The sequence below is a fragment of the Bos indicus genome, chromosome 8, assembly GCF_029378745.1.
Source record: "Bos indicus isolate NIAB-ARS_2022 breed Sahiwal x Tharparkar chromosome 8, NIAB-ARS_B.indTharparkar_mat_pri_1.0, whole genome shotgun sequence".
Taxonomy (NCBI): Eukaryota; Metazoa; Chordata; class Mammalia; order Artiodactyla; family Bovidae; genus Bos; species Bos indicus.
The window spans coordinates 78,901,877-78,928,253 of record NC_091767.1 but is presented as its reverse complement, the minus strand read 5'-3'; the positions used below and the strand labels follow the sequence as shown (position 1 = coordinate 78,928,253).

The 26,377-nt window shown below is 38.7% G+C and overlaps 1 protein-coding gene across 4 annotated transcripts in view; it reads left to right on the top strand.

Moving 5' to 3' along the window:
- The window catches only part of AGTPBP1 (ATP/GTP binding carboxypeptidase 1), a 193,296-nt gene that overhangs the window by 89,044 nt on the left and 77,875 nt on the right, over window positions 1–26,377 (top strand). For all 4 annotated transcript variants that reach the window (XM_019966505.2, XM_019966503.2, XM_019966504.2 and 1 more), the window contains 3 exons: window positions 1,057–1,154; window positions 9,112–9,228; window positions 22,447–23,159. In XM_019966505.2, coding sequence (XP_019822064.2) covers window positions 1,057–1,154; window positions 9,112–9,228; window positions 22,447–23,159 — 928 coding nt within the window. The remainder of the gene's footprint in view (window positions 1–1,056; window positions 1,155–9,111; window positions 9,229–22,446; window positions 23,160–26,377) is intronic.

Sequence of the window (26,377 nt, the reverse complement as noted above, 5' to 3'; positions counted from 1 at the left end):
TTTTTGCATTCTATTTCCTGGGCTTTCTCTAATGTATGTTCGTTTTTCGTCCTCATTACTACTGTATTGGTCCACGTAGTTATTGTCTTTTCCTCTGTTCACTGGTCCCCTTCCACATCTGTGTTCTGATGCTCATGCCTGTCAGAGCGATCTTTTCAAAAGTCTTAAACCACTATCCTCTTAAAAATCCCTGGTACTTGTCTTCTGTTGGGTGAAAATCTAAACTACTTGGCCTCTCATACCCTTCACTTTCTCATTCTTCTGTGCTTTTCCTAGTACTTTCTCAAGCATGCAAGTTAAGTCATGATTAACTTATTATTTTCCAAAGATATCATTAAACTTATTTTCGGGTTGTCATCTCTTCTTCTTAAAAGCCACACTCACACACTCTTAAGTTCACTCAGAAAGTTGCTATATTTTCCTCTAAGATACTGCTTACTACTTGTTTTGTGAAGTGGTTACTAATAATCTTGGTCCTAAGCAGTTTGTATTTACTTCCCGTCCCTGTTTTCCCATGGCATTTTTAAGTTTATGCCTTCATTAGCATGTATCTTTTATGTTATAATTATTTTTAGTCTTTCTCTATTTAACTTCATAAGTGCCCTGAGGGCAGAGACTGCATTTACACATCTTTTTAAAAATTCCCAGCACACAACACAGTGCATGGCACATGGCAGTCATTGAGGGAAATAAATGGGAAGTGAATTGTAAGTGGATGAAAGTAGTTATTGAAATGTATCATAAATAGGAAACAAGATGTTTCATTGAGGCTGTTGCAATATAAGACATTAATTTTTTAGAACGTGCCAACATTAGTAAAAAGCCCATACATTTTTAGAGTGCTTTTTCAAATTTTGAAGTATTGTCACTTCATCTCATAGGTTTTTCAACACCTGGGACAACATTAGAGACATTTTTTAATAAGAAAATGTAATTTACTTTTCCTTTAGTAATTGAGATACTGGTGCTGTATATATTATATAACATTCTACTTTTGGATGTGCATGTTATAGAATGCTTACCTCTGACCTACTTATAGCACATTTTGTATCACAGTGGATGACGTAGTAGATGAAAGTGATGACAACGATGATATTGATTTAGAAGCTGAAAATGAAACTGAAAATGAAGATGAACTAGATCACAATTTTAAGGTTGGTATAAATTCCTGTTTTCAGTCAATTTTATGAATGTATACATTTGTAGAAAAAAGATTGGGTAGATATATATATCTATTGAAAGTGAAAGTCACTCAGTCATGTCTGAGTCTTTGCCCGAATTCTCTGGGCCAGAATACTGGAGTGGGTAGCCTTTCCCTTCTCCAGGGGATTTCCCAACCCAGGGATTGAACCGAGGGCTCCTGCATTGCAGGCATATTCTTTACCAGCTGAGCCACAAAGGAAGGCCAAGAACACTGGAGTGGGTAGCCTATCCCTTCTCCAGCAGATCTTCCTGACCCAGGAATCGAACTGGGGTCTCCATCCATTGCAGGTGGATTCTTTCCCAACTGAGCTATCAGGAAACAGTAGATTAATTTGTTTTATCCACATCTTTTTTATCATGAATAACTGTGGACGCTAAGCTATTGAAATGAAAATAATGTTGCTTTAAATACATTGTCTGAAAAGGTCCTTAAAATAAGATATTTTCACTCTTTTCTGACCAGAGAGATTTTATCTAAAGTTTCTGACTTAGATTTTAAAGTCTAAGGAAATCTAAGTTTGAGTCACAACTTATTTTGCTTTATTGGTAGAGGGGGTAGTGGTAGAGGGGGCCATTTTAGTATCTGTAGAAAAACATCTGTTTAATTCCTTCATTTTTCAACTGTTTAGCTTTTAGTACCTTCTGGGGGCAGAGAGAGTTTGTTTGACTCTCGTCTCCTTGGGCCTTTTTGTCTTGAAATGCTACATTGAAATTGGTTTACACTGAGTATTTGACTGTCTTTGGGGATAGAGTCTAAGATCCTGGAAGGAGATTTCTATCTTAACAGCAGATGTAGAACCAGATTTATGTGATAACCAAGGCAAGCTTTGGCAAAATTGTAAAGGTAGCCAGTTTAGAAAACATGATGGTATGCATCCTGGCGTCAAGAAGCTACAGAGAAGAAAAACAGCACAGGCTCTGGAAAGAAAGTGAAGTTGCTCAGTCGTGTCCGACTCTTTGTGACCCCATGGACTATAGCCTGCCAGGCTCCTCCATCTGTGGGATTTCCTAGGCAAGAATACTGGAGTGGGTTGCCATTTCCTTCTCCAGGGGATCTTCCTGACCCAGGGATCAAACCTGGTTCTTCTGCACTGCAGGTACTCTTTACCGTCTGAGCTACCAGGGAAGCTACAGGCTCTGGTGTTCAAGGCAAAAAATCTGGGGTAACTGTATGTTGGTGGTTCTGGATTTGATATGGTGAATGAACTGGTAGACTCTGAGTCAGGGCAGGTCAGCAGAGTTTACATTCTGTATACAAAGTGTTCCTTAGATAGCAGGAGGTATATTAAAATCAACTGTTTGGATTTATTGGGATATGAGTGTTTAGACATAGTAAAATTTCATAGATTAACACTAAGTTTATAATTTAAAGTTTTGTATGTTGTTGGAAACCTTTCTTTTATGTATGTTTCCATGTCTATTAAAAACAGAGTATTTTGAGTATAATTTATTCTTTCTGGCTCAGGGTCCTTATTAAAGATATATACAGATGTTGTGATCTACAGATGTAAAATGGAAATTGGTAGGGAAGTAGAACTCAATAGGAATTTATAACAGTGATACTAATTTTTCTGTTTGGAGGTTGTCAGTGTATATGCATGAATACATATTTAAAAATTTTTTAAAAATCATTTGAGGGTAAGTTACATACCTTATATCATGGTTGTTTATCCCTAAATATATTAGTGTGTATTTCCTAATGACAGTGATACAGTCATCTCTCTATGTGAGTGTCCTGGGGTGAATTGGTCCCTGAACCCACCTTGGATACCAAAATCCACAGATGCTCAATTTCTTAATATAAAGTGATGAAGTAATTGCATGTAACCTATGCACATCCTCCCATATACTTTGCCATCTCTAAAGTACCTATAATACCTAATAATATGTAAATTCTATATAAATAGTTGTAAGTAAAATGTAAATGCTGTGTATATAGTTATTCAGTTAAGTTCAGTTCAGTCGCTCAGTCGTGTCTGACTCTTTGCGACCCATGAATTGCAGCACGCCAGGGCTCCCTGTCCATCACCAACTCCCGGAATTCACTCAAACTCAGGTCCATCGAGTCAGTGATGCCATCCAGCCATCTCATCCTCTGTCGTCCCCTTCTCCTCCTGCCCCCAATCCCTCCCAGCATCAGAGTCTTTTCCAATGAGTCAACTCTTCGCATGAGGTGGCCAAACTACTGGAGTTTCAGCTTTAGCATCATTCCTTCCAAAGAACACCCAGGGCTGATCTCCTTCAAATGGACTGGTTGGATCTCCTTGCAGTCCAAGGGACTCTCAAGAGTCTTCTCCAACACCACAGTTCAAAAGCATCAATTCTTTGGTGCTTAGCTTTCTTCACAGTCCAACTCTCACATCCATACATGACCACTGGAAAAACCATAGCCTTGACTAGACGAACCTTTGTTGGCAAAGTCATGTCTCTGCTTTTGAATGTGCTGTCTAGGTTGGTCATAACTTTCCTTCCAAGGAGTAAGTATCTTTTACTTTCATGGCTGCAGTAACCGTCTGCAGTGATTTTGAAGCCCCCCAAAATAAAGTCTGACACTGTTTCCACTGTTTCCCCATCTATTTCCCATGAAGTGATGGGACCAGAGGCCATGATCTTCGTTTTCTGAATGTTGAGCTTTAAGCCAACTTTGTCACTCTCCTCTTTCACTTTCATCGAGGCGTTTTTGTTCCTCTTCACTTTGTGCCATAAGGGTGGTGTCATCTGCATATATGAGGTTATTGATATTTCTCCTGGCAGTCTTGATTCCAGCGTGTGCTTCTTCCAGCCCAGTGTTTCTCATGATGTACTCTGCATATAAGTTAAATAAGCAGGGTGACAATATACAGCCTTGATATTCTCCTTTTCCTATTTGGAACCAGTCTGTTGTTCCATGTCCAGTTCTAACAGTTGTTTCCTGACCTGCGTATAGGTTTCTCAAGAGGCAGGTCAGGTGGTCTGGTATTCCCATCTCTTTCAGAATTTTCCACAGTTTATTATGATCCACACAGTCAAAGGCTTTGGCATAGTCAATGAAGCAGAAATAGATGTTTTTCTGGAACTCTCTTGCTTTTTCAATGATCCAGTGGATGTTGGCAATTTGATCTCTGGTTCCTCTGCCTTTTCTAAAACCAGCTTGGACATCTGGAAGTTCACGGTTCATGTATTGCTGAAGCCTGGCTTGGAGAATTTTGAGCATTACTTTACTAGCGTGTGAGATGAGTGCAATTGTGCGGTAGTTTGAGCATTTTTTGGCATTGCCTTTCTTTGGGATTGGAATGAAAACTGACCTTTTCCAGTCTTGTGGCCACTGCTGAGTTTTCCAAATTTGCTGGCATATTGAGTGCAGCACTTTCACAGCATCATCTTTCAGGATTTGAAACAGCTCAACTGGAATTCCGTCACCTCCACTACCTTTGTTCATAGTGATGCTTCGTAAGGCCCACTTGACTTCACATTCCTGGATGTCTGGCTCTAGGTCAGTGATCACACCATTGTGATTATCTTGGTTGTGAAGTTTTTTTGTACAGTTCTTCTGTGTATTCTTGCCACCTCTTCTTAATATCTTCTGCTTCTGTTAGGTCCATACCATTTCTGTCCTTTATCAAGCCCATCTTTGCATGAAATGTGCCCTTGGTATCTCTAATTTTCTTGAAGAGATCTCTAGTCTTTCCCATTCTGTTGTTTTCCTCTATCTTTGCATTGATCGCGGAGGAAGGCTTTCTTATCTCTTCTTGCCACTCTTTGGAACTTTGCATTCAGATGCTTATATCTTTCCTTTTCTCCTTTGCTTTTAGGCTTCTCTTCTTTTCACAGCTATTTGTAAGGCCTCTCCAGACAGCCATTTTGCTTTTTTTGCATTTCTTTTCCATGGGGATGGTCTTGATCGCTGTCTCCTGTAGAATGTCACGAACCTCCGTCCGTAGTTCATAATGCACTCCATCAGATCTAGTCCCTTAAATCTATTTCTGACTTCCACTGTATAATCATAAGGGATTTGATTTAGGTCATACCTGTATGGTCTAGTGGTTTTCCCCACTTTCTTCAATTTAAGTCTGAATTTGGCAATAAGGAGTTTATGATCTGAGCCACAGTCAGCTCCCGGTCTTGTTTTTGCTGACTGTATAGAGCTTCTCCATCTTTGGCTGCAAGGAATATAATCAGTCTGATTTCGGTATTGACCATCTGGTGATGTCCATGTGTAGAGTCTTCTCTTGTGTTGTTGGAAGAGGGTGTTTGGTATGACCAGTGTGTTCTCTTGGCAAAACTCTATTAGCCTTTGTCCTGCTTCATTCTGTATTCCAAGGCCAAATTTGCCTGTTATTCCAGGTGTTTCTTGACTTCCTCCTTTTGCATTCCAGTCCCCTATAATGAAAAAGACATCTTTTTTGAGTGTTAGTTCTAAAAGGTCTTGTAGGTCTTCATAGAACCGTTCAACTTCAGCTTCTTCAGTGTTACTGGTTGGGGCATAGACTTGGATTAATGTGATATTGAATGGTTTGCCTTGGAAACAAACAGAGATCATTCTGTTGTTTTTGAGATTGCATCCAGGTACGGCATTTTGGACTTTCTTGTTGACTATGATGGCTACTCCATTTCTTCTAAGGGATTCCTGCCCGCAGTAGTAGATATAATGGTCATCTGAGTTAAATTCACCCATTCCAGTCCATTTTAGTTCGCTGATTCCTAGAATTTTGATGTTCACTCTTGCCATCTCCTGTTTGACCACTTTCAATTTGCCTTGATTCATGGATTTAACATTCCAAGTTCCTATGCAATATTGCTCTTTACAGCATTGGACCTTTCTTCTATCACCAGTCACATCCACAAATGTGCATTGTTTTTGCGTTGGCTCCATCCCTTCATTCTTTCTGGAGTTATTTTTCCACTGATCTCCAGTAGAATATTGGGCACCTACCGACCTGGGGAGTTCCTCTTTCACTATCCTATCATTTTGGCTTTTCATACTGTTCATTGGGGTTTCAAGGCAAGAATACTGAAGTGGTTTGCCATTCCCTTCTCCAGTGGACCACATTCTGTCAGACCTTTCCACCATGACCCGCCCATCTTGGGTTGCCACACAGGGCATGGCTTAGTTTCATTGAGTTAGACAAGGCTGTGGTCCTAGTGTGATTAGATTGACTAGTTTTCTGTGATTATGGTTTCAGTGTGTTTGCCCTCTGATGCCCTCTTGCAACACCTACTGTCTTACTTGGGTTTCTCTTACCTTGGTCGTGGGGTATCTCTTCATGGCTGCTCCAGCCAAGCGCAGCTGTCTTGTCTCTTACTCTCCTTTAATTTAGAACATTTCCACAGATTTATTTTTTGGCATTCACATCTATAAAAAAGTTATTGACAGTATTACTCACTAGGGTATTTGAGATTGCTCACATTTACCCCATTTTACCTTAACAAGCAATTATGTAATAAGAAAAAGTAGATGAATTTATTGAACACATAGTCCTGTGCTAGTGCATGTGCCTTACATACATAGACATACCTTGTTTTATTACACTTTGCTTTATTGTGCTTTGCAGATACTGTGTTCTTAACAAATTGAAGAAGGTTTGTGGCAACCTTATGTGGAACAAGTCTGTTGGCCATTTTTCCAACAGCATTTGCTCAGTTAATGTCTCTGTGTCACATTTTTTGTAGTTTTACAGTGTTTCAAACTTTTTCATTATTAATATATAGATATGGTGATCTGTGACCAGTGATTTTTATTGTAATTATTTAGCAATAAATGTTTTTAAATTAGGATATTAATTGTTTTTTTTTTTTTAGATATTATTTATTGAACACTTAATGGACCACAGTGTCATGTGAACATAATTTTTATATGTATTGGAAAACCAAAAATTCACCCAACTTGCTTTATTTTGACATTTGTTTTATTGTGGTGGTCTGGAACTGAGCCTGTGTCCGGGTATGCCTAAAGTAGTCATTAAATCCTGTAAGGTATATGGTATTATTACCTCTGCTTTACAGGGCTGATAGTTGGAAACCAAAGACAGAGAAAGGTTATCCGTTGTAGAGACTGCAATCACACTTGAACACAGATGTTCAACCTCTAGTGATTCCATTCTCTTTGCCCTAGATTTTTCAGAGTTTGGAAAATTTATAGAAATTTGGAGGTTCTAGAAGACTTGTCTTCAGATTGCCAGAACTCGTCAGTTTATAAACTTCAATGTATTCTTTTTTTCCCTCTTTAATTTTAGAAGAACTTTAAGAAGTAAGAGGTTTATTTTTCCTGAATGTGTCAGGAGCTCTTTATCTTTGTTTTTCCTCAAACCAAAGCACAAATATTTTGCTATTGACTTCTGAAAGTAGTTTTCTTTCCTCACTGTGCCTGTTTTACAGGTAAATTAAAAAAAATTTTTTTAATTTTATTTTATTTTTAAACTTTACAATATTGTATTAGTTTTGCCAAATATCGAAATGAATCCACCACAGATGGCCACCTTGTAAAGCTGTATCATCATAAATTAATACTGAATATTGGACTGCTAGTGTTTTTAGAGAAAGGAATATATTTAAAGTTTTTTTTTTATTATTTTGATAGTATTATCTACTTTAATAGATGCTAATAAAGAAAATTACATATTTTCTTTATGTATGTATGGTTCTTCAAAGCATAATTTAAGGATATATAAAATCATATATTTTATGTATATGACACAATAATTAATACGATACTCTTTAAATGAAACTAGTCTTTATTATTTATGGCAATGGGAAAATTTTATTGCTTAAAGAAATAATAGCTAAACTCCTTATTATGAGATATAGGAAATACATAGTATATTTTTCTTTTTTAAATTACTTGTTAGTATGACAGTATATAAATATAATCAGATACATGTATATAAAGTATTTTAAGGATTAACAGTAGAATGAATTTAAATCTGAAAAATAAGTAGTTTGCTCTATTGTCTTTCTTTAACCATCAACACGGGTAATAATGGATTTGTATTTGTGTTAGGCCAGAGTTGTTAAGGGTCCTAGAAGCTAGCTTTTATAGTAGGTAACTGACATTTATCTTTCCATCATGATGTATACTATCTCCGTTTACAGGTACAGTTCAGATTGATCCTGGGTACATATCTTATTCCTATGAGGTCATATTTCTTTACATTTAGCCTTTATTTTTTTCGCCCAAAGAGACATGGAAATCATTTTCCAGCTGTTGTTTCACTCCTCAGTGTTTTTTCCATGAACAACAGAGTGAATGATGATACCGAATCTTTTCTAAGGGAACTTTATTGACCATGGAATATAAGAGTGTGTGATACCCATTGCTCTCTCTTGAGGCAATGAATTATGTTGGCTAACAGTGTATCCTTCGAAATGATTTTACATTCTGATCCTGTTTGCAAGCCACTTAACCTCTCTGTACTTCAGTCTCCTTTAGTTAAATGGAGATGATGATACTACTTTACAGTATTCTTACACAGATTAAATTAGATCATAAGGTAAAATCCTTAGCATATTGCCTCACATATTTTCATTGCTTGATGAAAGTTATTTTGATTATCGCTGCCACCATCATATACTTAGGTTTTTCAGTTTAGTTTTCTGAAGTTTTACTGCCCTTTAATCTGAGCAAAATGATGGCAGTTAGTGAGATTGGGGGCAGGGAGCATACTTTAGTATTGATCTTGATGTTAATTTTTCTATTTTGAGGAGCCCAAATACTGTATTATGTTAGAATAATCTTTGATTAAAAGAAAACAAAACAACCAAGACAACAATAATACAACAACCAAAAAATACAAGCAAGTTTTATTTTACAATGAAATTTATGCAGCTTTTCTGTAGTGATTATTCTCTGTGTGCATGTAATTAATAATTTGGAAACTTTAAATCTGAAATGTACTTTTCTTAATTAATGACATCCCATTTTTATTATTTCAGAATGATGATATTGAAACGGATATTAACAAACTAAAACCCCAGCAAGAACCAGGACGAACAATAGAAGAACTTAAAATGTATGAACACCTTTTCCCTGAGCTTGTTGATGATTTTCAGGTATAAATATAGATAATTCAGCATCTTAACTCATTTTAAGAAAGAGTTCTTTTCTCTTAGACCCATAATCACTCTTTTCCTTCTGCATTTCATTTCTAAAAGATGAAAGTGGCATTGCTTTTCTGACTGACTTTGGAGAATTGTTTCAACATTCTTAGCTGCAAAATGAGAAACTGCTATCTGTAAAATGAGAGAACTAGGCCATTTAAATTTTGGACTAGCTTTTAAATTTTTTAATCATTTTTTTTAATCAAAATAATTGACATAGATTTTATTAACTTTTAAAAATTGTTAGAATGGCATTTCTGAAAGGGAGATGAGAGAAAATACTTAATTAAAAATATAGTCTGTGCTAGTCTGTGAACTGTGCTAATAGTCACCATATAATCATGGAATGTCAGGGAAAAAGGACAGCTGGAAGTTGTTTCTGAAATGTTGACAAGAAGTCACTCTCCTTATGAAGCAACTTAAAGACTTCATTGCCAGGAGAAATATCAATAAACTCAGATATGCAGATGATACCATTCTAATGGCAGATAGTAAAGAGGAAGAGCCTCTCGATACAGGTGAAAGATGAGAGTGAAAAAGCTGGCTTAAAACTCAGTGTTAAAAAAACGAAGATCATGGCATCCGGTCCTATCATGGCAAGAAGGGGGAAAAGTGGAAACAGTGACAGATTTTTTTTTCGTGGGCTCCAAAATTGTTGTGGATGGTGACTGCAGCCATCAAATTAGAAGAGGCTTGCTTCTTGGAAGGAAAGCTATGACAAACCTAGTCAGTGTATTAAAGCAGAGATATCACTTTGCTGACAAAAGTCCGTCTATGGTTTTTCCAGTAGTCATGTATGGATGAGAGATTTGGACCATAAAGCAGGCTGAACACCAAAAAATTGATGCTTTTGAACTGTGGTGCTAGAGAAGACTCTTGAGAATCCCTTGCACAGCAAGGAGATCAAACCAGTCAATCCTAAAGGGAGTCATCCCTGAATATTCATCAGGAAGAACTGACGCTGAAGCTGAAGCTCCAGTACTTTGGCCACCTGATGCAAAGACCTGACTCTTTGGAAAAGACCCTGATGCTGGGAAAGATTGAAGGCAAAAGAAGGGGGCTGCAGAGGGTGAGATGGTTAGATAGCATCACCAACTCAATGGACATGAGTTTGAGTGAACTCTGGGAGATAATGAAGAACAGGGGAGCCTGGTGTGTTGCAGTCTGTGGGGTCACAAAGAGTCAGACACAACTTGGTGACTGAACAAGTCCTCATTTATTTACTAGAATATAATAGACAACCTGGACTGCACAGCTGTTAAATGATAAAGCTGATTGAATTGATGGCAAGTAGTAGATCTAATTTTTAGCACTCATTGTGCTGCTCATTTGTGGATTCCTGAAACTGCCCAGGATCTTAAACTGTAAAATGAAGGGTTTGAATCATATATTCTTAGATTTACTTATGTAAACCACTTCCCTCAAGTTTCACAGTTAATTTCCAGTTGCTTAAAGAAAAAGACTTAAATGTAAAGCTATTGAGAGATAAAAATAGAGAAGTACTTGCTAGCTAATGTTTACATTTCACATTTCTAATTATTCAGGTTTTTCTCTGGGAAACAATGAGCTTTGGATGCTATGGAAGAGGCAGCAAGTTGCTTCCTCTCTCCCTCCCCTGCTGTCTTGGTATTCCCCATAGATTTGGCGGATGTTGGAGGGTATGTTGAAATCAGGGATAGGACAGAGGAAGTCAGGAAAGAGGACAGAAGTGAAGGAGAGGATATTTGTCAAAAAGAAAAAGAAGAAGGCAGGAAGAGGCATTTGAGAAAGACTGCAGGGTAATTTTCTTTCGTGCAACCTACAGGAAGTATCCAGCTGCTCTTTTAACACTTTTGTGCCCACTAAAAAATCCAGTGATAACAAACACTGCCAATTCTAAGCAGAAAAATATTGTGGAGGGGATTTGGGGTAGGAATTGATTATTCTGTGAAAAAATGATCTATTTTCATCTCTGTCTTATATACATATAAGAATTATATACTGTGCATAAAAATGGCAGGAGTTTTGATGTGGGAATAGAGAAAAGTAGGTTTTTTTTTTACTAAGTGTGGAAAGTGAAAGTAAAAGTCACTCAGTTGTGTCCAACTGTTTGTGACCCCATGGACTATACAGTCCGTGGAATTCTCCAGGCCAGAATACTGGAGTAGATAGCCTTGCCTTCTCCAGAGGATCTTCCCAACCCAGGGATCAAACCCAGGTCTCCTGCATTGCAGGTGGATTCTTTACCAGCTGAGCCACAAGCGAAACCCAATAATACTGGAGTGGTAGCCTATCCCTTCTCCAGTGGATCTGCCTAACCCAGGAATCAACCTGGGGTCTTCTGCACTGCAAGCAGATTCTCTACCAACTGAGCTATCATTGGTTGGTTCTAAATAGGAACCAATGACAGCTCAGTTGGAAAGACTAGAGATCTCTTCAAGAAAATTAGGGATACCTAGGGAATATTTCATGCAAAGATGGGCTCAATAAAGGACAGAAATGGCATGGACCTAACAGAAGCAGAAGATATTAAGAAGAGGTGGCAAGAATACACAGAACTGTACAAAAAAGATCTTCACGACCCAGATAATCACGATGGTATCATCACTCACACTCATTTAGAGCCAGACATCCTGGAATGTGAAGTCAAGTGGGCCTTAGGAAGCATCACTATGAACAAAGCTAGTGGAGGTGATGGAATTGCAGTTGAGCTATTTCAAATGCTACAAGATGATGCTGTGAAAGTGCTGCACTCAATATGCCAGCAAATTTGGAAAACTCAGCAGTGGCTACAGGACTGGAAAAGGTCAGTTTTCATTCCAATCCCAAAGAAAGGCAATGCTAAAGAATGCTCAAACTACCGCACAATTGCACTCATCTCACACGCTAGAAAAGTAATGCTCAAAATTCTCCAAGCCAGGCTTCAGCAATACGTGAACCATGAACTTCCATGTTCAAGCTGGTTTTGGAAAAGGCAGAGGAACCAGAGATCAAATTGCCAACATCCGCTGGACTATCGAAAAAGCAAGAGAGTTCCAGAAAAATATCTATTTCTGTTTTATTGACTATTCCAAAACCTTTGACTGTGTGGATCACAATAAACTATGGAAAATTCTGAAGGAGATGGGAATACCAGACCACCTGACCTGCCTCTTGAGAAATCTGTATGCAGGTCAGAAAGCAACAGTTAGAACTGGACATGGAACAACAGACTGGTTCCAAATAGGAAAAGGAGTTCATCAAGGCTGTATATTTTCACCCTGCTTATTTAACTTATATGCAGAGAACATCATGAGAAACGCTGGACTGGAAGAAGCACGAGCTGGAATCAAGATTGCCGGGAGAAATATCAATAACCTCAGATAAGCAGATGACACCACCCTTATGGCAGAAAGTGAAGAGGAACTAAAAAGCCTCTTGATGAAAGTGAAAGAGGAGAGTGAAAAAGTTGGCTTAAAGCTCAACATTCAGAAAACTAAGATCATGGTATCCAGTCCCACCACTTCATGGCAAATGGATGGGAAACAGTGGAAACAGTGTCAGACTTTATTTTTCTGGGCTCCAAAATCACTACAGATGGTGATTGCAGCCATGAAATTAAAAGACGCTTACTCCTTGGAAGGAAGTTATGACCAAATTAGACAGCATATTAAAAAGCAGAGACCTTATTTTGCCAGCAAAGGTCCATCTAGTCAAAGCTATGGTTTTTCCAGTAGTCACATATGGACGTGAGAGTTGGACTATAAAGAAAGCTGAGGGCCGAAAAATTGATGCTTTTGAACTGTTGTAGGAGAAATCCCTTGAGAGTCCCTTGGACTGCAAGGAGATCCAACCAGACCATCCTAAAGGAGATCAGTCCTGGGTGTTCATTGGAAGGACTGATGCTGAAGCTGAAACTCCAATACTTTGGCCACCTGATGCAAAGAGCTGACTCACTGGAAAAGACCCTGATGCTGGGAAAGACTGAGGGCAGTAGGAGAAGGGTACAACGGAGGATGAGATGGTTGGATGACATCACTGACACAATGGACATAGGTTTGGGTGGACTACAGGAGTTGGTGATGAACAGGGAGGCCTGGCGTGCAGTGGTTCATGGGGTCCCAAAGAGTCGGACGCTAGAGTTGGATGCTACTGAGCAACTGAACTGAACTGAACTGAAATAGAAAGTGTTTAGAAGAATCTTTTCAGCTATCATTGTATCAAATACTAGCAGGTCATGAGTTATTAAACAGAAATGAATTAATACTGATTATGACTTTTTCCACTTGGATTTGCATGTCACTTTCAACATCAACCTCTGAAGCTTAAAATTACCTGATGTGTTTGTTTGTATGCTTAACACCACTCAGTTTGTTTCCAGATGTATTAAAGCTAGTATTCAGTGGCCTGATGAAGGTAAAATGAGTGCATTTAAAGTCAACAGAATTGACAGCATAATTAACAGACTTTTTCAAGGGGACCTTGCGCATGCTTTTAAAGCTATAATTATTCATTTGGTGTTACAAGTATAGTTTTGTTTCCTTTTGTTTCTTGACGGCAGAATATTAGAAGTACCGGAATCCTGCATTTTGACAGCTCTTCTTTCATACATCTGTATTAGTTTAATAACATTTACCATATGGACTTTTGTTATTTTTTCCCCCTCTTTTAAATTTGATTTTAAATTTTTATTAAAGTTATGCATGGACAGAGTTTAAAGAGCAAGTAGTTTTGCATAGTTTAATTGGAAAAAAGTGTTTCCTCCTAGTTATCTACTGTTTCCTACAATCAACTTTCCATATGTTTTTGAAGTTAATCCCTGTATTTCTAAATGATATGCTTAATGTGCCATGTCTTTATTTTTCCTGATTTCATTCTCTCTCTCTCTCTTATTATCAACTTAAGGTAGACATCTAGTAATTTTCAGTCCTCTCTTCTAATATTTACATTTCAGAGTATAAATTTTTCTCTAATGACTGTTTTAGTTGCATCAAACAGATTTTGCTATTTATTGTTGTCTTTATTTTTGTTTTGAAACTTTTTGTCCATTATGGTTTTTTTCCTTTGATGCATTGGTAATGTTTGAGTTGCCTCCTTAATCTGCAATTTTTTTCATCTTTTTATTGAATTCTAGCATATTGTAGTACAGTGAGAGTACTTCTCTTTATGATTATAATCTTTTGAAATTTTTGAGATTTATCTTATGAGTTTGAATGAGGTCAGCTTTTGTTACTACTTCTCATGTCTTTGAAAAACATTCTGCTCCCATTAGGCCTAACTGTATATTTTCCTATACAAGAACAAGATTTTTAATTGTATTTAGAAGTTCTTTTCTGTCCTTATAAACTTTTATTCCTGTGTTATCAATTATTAAGAAAAGTGTGTTAAAGATTTCTCACTATGATTGTGAATTTGTTTCTGTCTTTTTGCATGTCTGTCAGTTTTTGTTGCATATTTTTGGAAGCTTATTACTTATAATAAGTGTATAAGTATAAATTGATTTCTTTTCCTTTCCAGTTGAACCTTTTAGTGAAGTTAGTTTTTATCTCTAAGACTTGAAGACAAAAGTTTTTTTTTTAATTATTGATATAGTTACATAAATTTTAGTTACTTGCCTAGTATCTTTTAAAATCTTTTCACAACTTTTTGGTATCCTTAGCTGTTTATCTGTTAAACAGCATGTATTAATACTCGGTGGAGAGATCTGACAGAATGTGGTCCACTGGAGAAGGGAATGGCACACCACTTCAGTATTCTTGCCTTGAGAACCCCATGACAGTATGGAAAGGCAAAATGATAGGATACTGATAGAGAAACTCCCCAGGTCAGTAGGTGCCCAATATGCTACTGGAGATTGGTGGAGAAATAACTCCAGAAAGAATGAAGGGATGGAGCCAAAGCAGAAACAATACCCAGCTGTGGATGTGACTGGTGATAGAGGCAAGGTCCAATGCTGTAAAGAGCAATATTGCATAGGAACCTGGAATGTCAGGTCCATGAATCAAGGCAAATTGGAAGTGGTCAAACAAGAGATGGCAAGACTGAATGTCGACATTCTAGGAATCAGCAAACTGAAATGGACTCGAATGGATGAATTTAACTCAGATGACCATTACATCTACTACTGCGGGGAGGAATCTCTCAGAAGAAATGGAGTGGCCATCATGGTCAACAAAAGAGTCCGAAATGCAGTACTTTGATGCAATCTCAAAAACGACAGAATGATCTCTGTTCGTTTCCAAGGCAAACCATTCAATATCACATTAATCCAAGTCTATACCCCAACCAGTAACGCTGAAGAAGCTGAAGTTGAACGGTTCTATGAAGACCTACAAGACCTTTTAGAACTAACACCCAAAAAAGGTGTCCTTTTCATTATAGGGGACTGGAATGTGAAAGTAGGAAGTCAAGAAACACCTGGAGTAACAGGCAAATTTGGCCTTGGAATATGGAATGAAGCAGGGCAAAGACTAATAGAGTTTTGCCAAGAAAATGCACTGGTCATAACAAACACCCTCTTCCAACAACATAAGAGAAGACTCTATACATGGACATCACCAGATGGTCAACACCAAAATCAGATTGATTATATTCTTTGCAGCCAAAGATGGAGAAGCTCTATACAGTCAGCAAAAACAAGACCAGGAGCTGACTGTGGCTCAGACCATGAACTCCTTATTGCCAAATTCAGACTTAAATTGAAGAAAGTAGGGAAAACCACTAGACCATTCAGGTATGACCTAAATCATATCCCTTATGATTATACAGTGGAAGTCAGAAATAGATTTAAGGGACTAGATCTGATAGATAGAGTGCCTGATGAACTATGGACGGAGGTTCGTGACATTGTATAGGAGACAGGGATCAAGACCATCCACATGGAAAAGAAATGCAAAAAAGCAAAATGGCTGTCTGGGGAGGCCTTACAGATAGCTGTGAAAAGAAGAGAAGTGAGAAGCAAAGGAGAAAAGGAAAGCTATAAGCATCTGAATGCAGAGTTCCAAAGAATAGCAAGAAGAGATAAGAATGCCTTATTCAGCGATCAATGCAAAGAAATAGAGGAAAACAACAGAACGGGAAAGACTAGGGACTCTTCAAGAAAATCAGAGATACCAAAGGAAGATTTCATGCAAAGATGGGCTCGATAAAGGACAGAAATGATATGGACCTAACAGAAGCAGAAGGTATTAAGAAGAGATGGCAAGAATACACAGAAGAACTGTACAAAAAGATCTTCACGACCCAGATAATCACGATGGTGTGATCACTGACCTAGAGCCAGACATCCTGGAATGTGAAGTCAAGTGGGCCTTAGAAAGCATCACTACGAACAAAACTAGTGGAGGTGATAGAATTCCGGTTGAGCTATTCCAGATCTGAAAGATGATGCTGTGAAAGTGCTGCACTCAATATGCCAGCAAATTTGGAAAACTCAGCAGTGGCCACAGGACTGGAAAAGGTCAGTTTTCATTCCAATCCCAAAGAAAGGCAATGCCAAAGAATGCTCAAACTACCGCACAGTTGCACTCATCTCACACGCTAGTAAAGTAATGCTCAAAATTCTCCAAGCCAGGCTTCAGCAATACGCAAACCGTGAACTTCCAGATGTTCAAGCTGGTTTTAGAAAAGGCAGAGGAACCAGAGATCAAATTGCCAACATCCGCTGGATCATCAAAAAAGCAAGAGAGTTCCAGAAAAACATCTATTTCTGCTTCATTGACTATGCCAAAGCCTTTGACAGTGTGGATCACAATAAACTGTGGAAAATTCTGAAAGAGATGGGAATACCAGACCACCTGATCTGCCTCTTGAGAAATCTGTATGCAGGTCAGGAAGCAACAGTTAGAACTGGACATGGAACAACAGACTGCTTCCAAATAGGAAAAGGATTTCATCAAAGCTGTATATTGTCACCCTGTTTATTTAACTTATATGCAGAGTACATCATGAGAAATGCTGGACTGGAAGAAACACAAGCTGGAATCAAGATTGCTGGGAGAAATATCAATAACCTCAGATATGCAGATGACACCACCCTTATGGCAGAAAGTGAAGAGGAACTAAAAAGCCTCTTGATGAAAGTGAAAGTAGAGAGTGAAAAAGTTGGCTTAAAGCTCAACATTCAGAAAACGAAGATCATGGCATGTGGTCCCATCACTTCATGGGAAATAGATGGGGAAACAGTGGAAACAGTGTCAGACTTTATTTTTCTGGGCTCCAAAATCACTACAGATGGTGACTGCAGCCATGAAATTAAAAGACTCTTACTCCTTGGAAGGAAAGTTATGACCAAGCTAGATAGCATATTCAAAAGCAGAGACATGACTTTGCCAACAAAGGTTCGTCTAGTCAAGGCTATGGTTTTTCCAGTGGTCATGTATGGATGTGAGAGTTGGACTGTGAAGAAGGCTGAGTGCCGAAGAATTCATGCTTTTGAACTGTGATGTTGGAGAAGACTCTTGAGAGTCCCTTGGACTGGAAGGAGATCCAACCAGAACATTCTGAAGATTTCTTTGGAAGGAATGACGCTAAAGCTGAAACTCCAGTAGTTTGGCCACCTCATGCGAAGAGTTGACTCATTGGCAAAGACTCTGATGCTGGGAGGGATTGGGGGCAAGAGGAGAAGGGGACCACAGAGGATGACATGGCTGGATGGCATCACTGACTCGATGGACGTGAGTCTCAGTGAACACCGGGAGATGGTGATGGACAGGGAGGCCTGGCGTGCTGTGATTCATGGGGTCGCAAAGAGTCGGACATGACTGAGCGACTGATCTGATCTGATTAATACTCGGATTTTGAAACTAAACCCTGAGTCTTTGGTATTTAACTGGAGCATGTAGTTTACTTATAATTATTCATATGTTTGAATTAAGAGATCTATTTTTGTATTTTAGTTTGTTTCATCTCTGTATCTTTTCTTGCTTTCATTTGGATTATTTTTTTCCTCATTTATCTTTTTTCACCTTTGTTTGAAAACTTTGAAGTCTTGTTATTTTTGTTTTATTAAACTTTCTTGAGTTATAATTTATGTACAAAACTTGTATTCATTTAAAGTGTAAATGTGATATATATGCAGAAATTCTAGTTAATCTTGATAAAATGGTAAATGTGTTTTTACTGAATTCTGAAGTTAACTAGGGTATTTCTTCTTTTTATTATAAAAGAAAACTTTGTTGTTGTTGTTTAGTCACTTCATCATGTCCAACTCTTTTATGACCCCTTGGACTGTATGTAGCCCACCAGACTCTGTCCATGGGATTTCCCAGGCAAGAATACTGGAGTGGACAGCCATTCCCTTCTCCAGGGTATCTCCTGACCCGTGCATCAAACCTGTGTCTCCTGCATTACAGGGAAATTCTTTGCTGTTGAGCCACCAGGGAAATTCAAAAGCAAATTTTGTTGCCATTCAGTCACTCAATCACTCTGACTCTTTGTGACCCTATGGACTGCAGCACGCCAAGGCTTCCCTGTCCTTCACCATGTCCTAGAGTTTGCTCAAACTCATGGCCACTGAGTTGGAGATACCACCCAACTATCTTGTCCTCTGTTGTTCCCTTCTCCTGCCTTCAATCTTTCCCAGCATCAGGGTCTTTTCCAATGCGTCGGCTCTTCGCATCAAGTGGCGAAAGTATTGGAACTTCAACTTGAGCATCCGTCCTTCCAATGCACATTCAGGACTGATTTCCTTTAGGATTGACTGGTTGGATCTCCTTGCAGTCCAATGGATTCTCAAGAGTCTTCTCCAACACCACAGTTCAAAAGCATCATTTCTTTTTGCTCATTTTCTTTGTAATTTTGCTTGTGGAAATTCCAGAAATTTTTGTTGTTATTGGTTTTGACAGGCACTGTAATAGATTAAATTCCTCACTGAGGGTTTTTGTACCACCCAGGTAATGTGAATCAGGTTACAGATTCATGTGATTTGATGGCAGACCTTTGGTATCATTTTGTGAGTAGTGCTTCAAGCTCTTAGTGCAAAGGTTTGAGACTCTTGTCTTTCCTTGCTGTTACTTGGTTTGTGGTGGGGTATTTCTAGGGCGTCTGTATCGAAGATTTAGTTTTCTGGGGTTGCATCTTCATGGGAGGAAGGGTCTTCTGTTGGACTCCGTACCTTATGCAAGCTCTGGGTTACTGTCCTGTTCTTTATATTTTTTGAGATAGGAAGAACTTAAACCCCAGGTCACCTGTTTTTGCAAATTGTTTTCCAAGTGAAAATCTGCTTCAGTTTGGGATAAACTTTGGGGTCCTGTTTTTTCCCTTGTTTTCTTATTTACTTGTTGTTATACATAGTATCTTTTAGTATTTCTCTTTCTTTTTTTTTTTTTTGGCCATGCCATATGGCTTGTGGTTATCTTGGTTGCCTGACCAGAGATTGAACCCAGAACATGGCAGTGCAAGTGCTGAATCCCAACTACTAGACCACCAGGGAACTTCCAATATACCTTAATATCTTATCCAACAATTGTGTATGTTTCTGTTGGGTAGCTACCTAGCCCACCAGGTTTCCTACAACAGATATTTTTTAATGCAGATGTCTTCTCTTCAACCCTTTAATGCAGAGAGACTTAGGCGTTACTTCCTTTGTACCTCCTTGTCTCCTGGGATTAGATAAGAGTACAGAGATTGAAAGTGAATTATGTTTGATTCAGTTTTTTTTTTTTTTTATACAGTGGACATTCAAAGAGTGAATCACAGAGGATAAGATTCTTAATTTGACTACATAATGTGTGTGTAGAAGTTAAACACAATTAAAGGATGAATTGCAAATCCAGAAAAATTGTAAAAATGGATTAAGGGATGTGTATTTGTGTATGTGTGTGTGTGTATAAATAAATGTGAGAATTTATATTATAAAACAAGAAAAACCCTATATTCTAGCAACAAATATATTACCTGTGAATAATTAAACTGATTAATAGATGTATGGAAAATTGTTTGCTTTTCCAGCAGTCAGAGAAATTAAAATGGTAGTAAGATGATATTTCTTATCTACCACTTTAGAAAAAGCTTTTAAAAACTGTAGTATCTAATGTTGTCAAAGAATAGAGAAGTTGAATTAGATACTCTCATATAAAGTTACTGGGAATAGTATTAATATAAGTATTTTTGGAAAGCATTTAGACAACTTGTGTTAAACATTAAAATTGATTAGTATCTGACCCTGTAATTTTATTTCAGTGCTTAGGAAATGATCCTAAACAAAAAATTCTATGCAAAAGGATGTTCATTGCAGAGTTCTTTATAATAGCAAAATTTTGTAAATGGCTTAAATCCTTCCCTAATTTGTAAAGGATTTAATGCCAAACAGTAGAATAAAGGTTAGCTCAATTGAGGTATTTTCTTTGATAAAGTGTTATATGGATCAAAATAATGTCTAAAAGTATAGAAAGAGAAAAGACTACTTGATCTGTCAGTAGTATACTTTTTTTAACTTGTCTTCCAGGACACTTTTCTTTCCTGGTTTTTTATCTTTCCAGCCCAGTTTTTCCTTCTCCATATCCTGTTGTTTTGTTTTCATTTCTTCAACCTCTTTAAGATTGTAGTATCCCAAGGTACAGTCTTTGTCCTCTTCTCTGTTTCTTTCCACTGATAATTTCCAGTCTCATGGCTTAGAGTAGTATCTATGTAAATGACTCTCAAGTTTACATTTTCTGTATACAGCTTTCTTCTGAGTTTGAAGCATACATCCATTTGCCTGCTTTATGTCCTTGTCTGTATGTGAATAGCTCACACTTAACATATCAGAGCTAACTCCTGATGCTTTTCAGTTGTTCAGGCAAACACTTGGCACCATCTATGACCTCTATTTGTACCTTCTGCCCTGTATCTGATCAATTTTAGGATATCCTGTCTCTGGCTCACAGTGCATTTAAAATACAACCACTTCTTACCAGCTTCTGTAGGTAACTGCAGAAGATTCTTTCTTAAAAACATTTTTTGTTTACTTTTTTTTATTTGGCAGTGTTGGGTCTCAGTTGAGGCACACAGGATCTTCACTGTGGCGTGGGCTTGTGTCTGGTTGCGGCTCACGGGCTTAGCAGTTGCAGTGTGCAGGCTTAGTTGCCCCTTGGCCTGTGGGATCTTAGTTACCCAGCCAAGGATAAAACCCATGTCCCCTGCATTGGAAGGGTGATTCTTAACCACTGGACCATCAGGGAAGTCCCTGCAGAAGACTCTTAATTGATCTTCCTACATCTATACCCACCCGACTCCGGTGCCCTGCTCCTCCCCAGAAAGACAGAACCAAATTAAACAAAAAAATTATTTAGCCCCAAATATTTAAATGCTGTGGTTAAGAAACACTGTACTACAGTTTTTGGTTTTTGTCTGCTCCTCCCTCCCCAAATAAGTCACGTCATGGCACTCTTCTCCTCAAAACCTTCCAGTGGCTCCTAGTCTCTTTCAGGGTAAAAACCAAAATTCTTAAAATAGCTTGCAGGGCCCTGTAGTATCTGGCCCTCTTCACCTCTTGGAATTCATCTTGGTCCTTCAGTTCTGGCCATCTTAACCTCCTTGCTGTTCTCTGACCACACCAGGCCTTCTCCCACTCAGGGGCCTGGGTACCAGCAACCTCACAGTCTTTGCTTGTATCTGCTCAGTGAGGCCTCCCTAACCAATGGCATTGATACTGCCACCTACCTCTCCCCCTCCAGCACTCCTGATTCCTATTACCCCTTTCCTCCTTTACCCCTTTCTAACATTCCATAAAATATATTTTTATAATGTTTATTAATTTTTGTTTTGACAGTCCTCTCCCCTTCTTCTCTAGAAAAATATAAGCTACAAAGGGGAAGAGTTTTTTGTTTTTTTTCTTTTAAACTGATGCATCTTAAGTGCCTGAAACAGTGCTTGGCACAAAACAAACACTCTAAATATCTGTTGAATCAATGAATAACAATTTAGCTCTTGTATTTCCTTTCATAGATTTTGGATGATATTAATGTCTTTATGCTTTCCTAAAACTTCCCACATTTGTTATTTACAGGAACTGTTTTTATAATAGTAAAATAAGTGTAATGAATTTTGTGCTGGTTAAACGTTTTATCTTCTGTTAGCAAATTTAAAATGTACCTGTTGTATCCGTCTTTAAAATTTTCACTTGTTAAGTTTCTGAATCAGCATATAAAATATGATCTTAGTTTTATATGTGTTTTAATATGTGTTAACATTTACACATAAAAGCTTAAACATTTTTTTTTATTTTCAAAGGGCTATGATTTAATCTCCAAAGAACCAAAGCCTTTTGTATTTGAGGGAAAAGTTCGTGGTCCTATTGTTGTTCCCACAGCAGGAGAGGAAGCATCTGGGAATTCAGGCAGTTTAAGAAAAGGAATGGTAATGAAGACGACTGTGTCTCCTAAAGGAGATGAAGGTAATGAGAAACCTGCCTCTGTGGACCTGGCAAAAGAAGACATTAAAGATAATGACAGAACATTCCAACAGCAGCTCGATGATCAAAACAGAACTATTTCATCAGGCCACGGCTTAAACAATGATATAGTGAAGGCCTTGGACCGAATTACGTTGCAGAATTTTCCATCTCAAACAGCCCCAGGTTTTACTGCAGGAATGAAGGACTATGGTCTCCCTGTCACTGTCCTTACGTGCACTAAAGCATGTTCACATGTGGCTGCTTGTGGAAATGTTCTGTTTGAGGGAAGAACGGTTCAGCTAGGCAAGCTCTGCTGTACCGGAGTCGAAACTGAAGATGATGAAGACACGGAGTCTACTTCATCAGTGGAACAAGCATCAGTTGAAGTCCCTGATGTACCAACACTCCATGACTCTGATCTTTATATTGAGATTGTAAAAAGTACAAAGTCTGTCCCAGAATATTCAGAAGTGGCTTATCCTGATTATTTTGGTCACATTCCTCCTCCATTCAAAGAGCCTATTTTGGAAAGGCCTTATGGTGTACAAAGGTGAGTTGCAGATTTCCTTTTCTTCTTAAACAAGACCATTGTCAACATATGGGGCATATGGGAAAAAAACAAACAACTGCTTTGGGTTTTTAGGAAGAAAATTACTCTGAATTAAAGTTTGTATTGGCAGAGCTCCTTGCCTGCCTGCTTATATCCCTCAGAAGCATCCTATATTAATAAATCTTCTTGACTATCAAGAAAAAAAAATAAAGTTAGTGTCATTTTTTATCCTGCTTTTGGACATATTGCATTGTTCTGAAATTGTCCATGTAGGTTTATTTTCTAAGTTCATTACTTATTCAAATGAAGCCAGCATAATAAACCTGGCCATTGGACAGTTTAGAAAGTTTCTATTTAGAATGAATCTGAGAATATAAAAGATTATTTAGTAATCTTTGAATAAATATTGTATTAGTGATATATATTAATTTAGTAATTTGATTATTATTGAACTTCATTTAGATATAGAATCTAAAAATAGCAACATACACATCATCATTTTGTTGTAAAATTTGGATTAAAAATGTACAGTATAATAATTTAAGATTCATAGAACTGAACTTGTTAAATATTACCAATTAATTTTATTGGGTTGGCCACAAAGTTCGTTTGGATTTTTCATTTTGGTTTTTTGAAGAACGCTCATGAACTTTGTGACCAACCCAATGGAAATTATGGTTAGTATTAACTGTTGCCAACTAATGAATATTGGGCATAAAAATATATTTTTGTTACCACTTGAGTATTTTCAGTGATTATGATTAAGGGTTTGTGATGATGGCTTATCAATACCTAGAGAGCATTTATATGTTCTTGTTAAGAATATGGTATGGATTGATGAAGTAGGACATTGCTGTGGGTATTTGATTCTGAGACTGTGAGCTTCTGGGGCAAAAACTATTTTATTGATTTTTAAATTTAGCATATAATTAATTATTTTTACTTGTCAACTTAGTATATGTTTAATGTTACCAATTGAGTCCTTGATCCACAGGTATGGAATCACATACAATGCAGCATTAGAACAAGGGACTGAGTTTGTTGGGAAATGGTGTGTGTGTGTGTGTGTGTGTGTGTATTGGTGGGGAGGGGGTGCTGTGCCTTGGTGTCCACTGGTTGTATCACAAACTGTACCATCCAGAGGCAGCTGGCCTCTTGGGGTGCTGAAACAGTCTTGAGAAGCCACAGATGAAGCTCCAACTCAGAGGAAATACTCTGCAAGGATGGGCTGCCATCTTTCAGGATGCAGTATAGGCACTAAATTAGAAATTTCCAGTTGATTTTCTATCCCCAGGCTGCATGGTCTGGGAAGCAGGAGGTGGAAACAGGTAGTTCTACTTACTGTAGCTCCCAGTGTTCCATTGGGGTACTTCGTGTAGCTGTGTGTATCTCTGCACCTGTGAGCTCTGCATGGTTAGTCGTCCCAGTCCTGTAGTGGGTGCCGTCTTTCCACAGAGGACATAGCAAGGGTACAGTTTCACTGCAAACTGTGGTTGCAATGCTTTACTTTAGACTCTTGTGTCACGGCCCACCAGGCAGGACCCAGATGAGCTAAAAGAGGTAAAATTGCTTCTGCACAGTGGCAGCAGGTTGACTATGGGTGGCACTTGAGTGATCCACTAATTCTGACATGAATAGACATGTCACAACTACCCTGGGATGATGAAGATATGATTGCTAGAGGCTCAGACGCCTAAGGATTTCCCTGGTGGCTCAGATGGTAAAGAATCTGCCTGCAGTGTGGAAGACCGGGTTCGATCCCTGGGTTGGGAAGATCCCCCTGGAGAAGGGAATGGCAACCCACTCCAGTATTCTTGCCTGGAGAATCCCGTGGACAGAGGAGCCTGGTGGGTTACAGTCTATGGGATTGCAAAGAGATGGACATGACTGAGCAACTAACGCTTTCAGAGACCTAAAGAGTGTTTGGGTCACTTAATCACACCAGCTACCAAGACCTGCAGAAGGGATAGGTGAGAGGGAGGGGAATTTTGATAGATACTGGAGGATGGAGATGAGTTGCAGCCCTGAGAATAATTACAGTAATGGGGACCATGTTTGTCCTGCTCATATTTTTCTTCTAAGTGTCTCCTTAGGAGAGGCCCGCAGGAACTGTGGAGCAGCTACTTGCCAACATGAGTGTAGAAGTGGATCCTTGCAGCACAAGGGTGGGCTGTGGCAGCCACAGCAATGAGTTTCTCATCGCTCCCTTCTTGAGAGAACCTGCCATGGAGCTTGTAGGTGCCCACAGCCTTTAGCCACTGTATTTTGGAATCTCCTTCAGCGTTATTGCTGAGGCCATGTCCTCTCTGCATTGCTTCAGTTATTGTCTGACATTGATGGGGTTTCTAGAGCAGAGCCATTCCTGACCAGTTCAGGGATCTACTCATTGGCAGTCTTTGCTCTGTGGTGTCCTGTTGGCGTGGTTGAGACTTTTGCAGAGCTACATTGCAGTGTGAGGCTCTCCTACTCAATATTCTCTTTCTTCCTAGGGATCACATCTGCTTTTTGGACAGACCCAAAGGCCCTTCTCACCTGCTGCTGCTCCCTTTCCTCTGCTTTTCACATGTGTTTCCCCTAATAGGTGTGTTGCACAGTTGGCTGCAAGAGATTGTATTTGTGTCTGCTGCTGCTGCTGCTAAGTCGCTTCAGTCATGTCCGACTCTTAGCGACCCCATAGACGGCAGCCTACCAGGCTCCCCTGTCCCTGGGATTCTCCAGGCAAGAACACTGGAGCGGGTTGCCATTTCCCTCTCCAATGCATGAAAGTGAAAAGTGAAAGTGCAGTCGCTCAGTCGTCTCCGACTCTTAGCGACCCCATGGACTGCAGCCCATGAGGCTCCTCTGTCCATGGGATTTTCCAGGCAAGAGTACTTGTGTCTGGCATTTGCTTTTTGAAGGACTTGAACTGACATGTCAGGCAAAAGTCAGAATCAGTCAGCAACTAGGTTTTTCCTCCTTTTCAGCATCACCTCTTAGATTCTATCTTTCAAAAGTCAAAGATGTCCTCTTGACTACAGAAGACACTTCCTGAACTTCGTGTTCTTTAAACCCTGAGAGCAAATTTCCTCATTAAATTGCCTCAGTCTGAAAGTTCTAATTTTCCTTATTAGCCTGTAATGTCTGAGGTAAGATTAGAAGGAAGGGAAGATTGTGGAAATGGGCTATAACTATTTTGTTAGTCTGATTCTCAGCCTTAATTTTAACTACCAAGGAGCCTT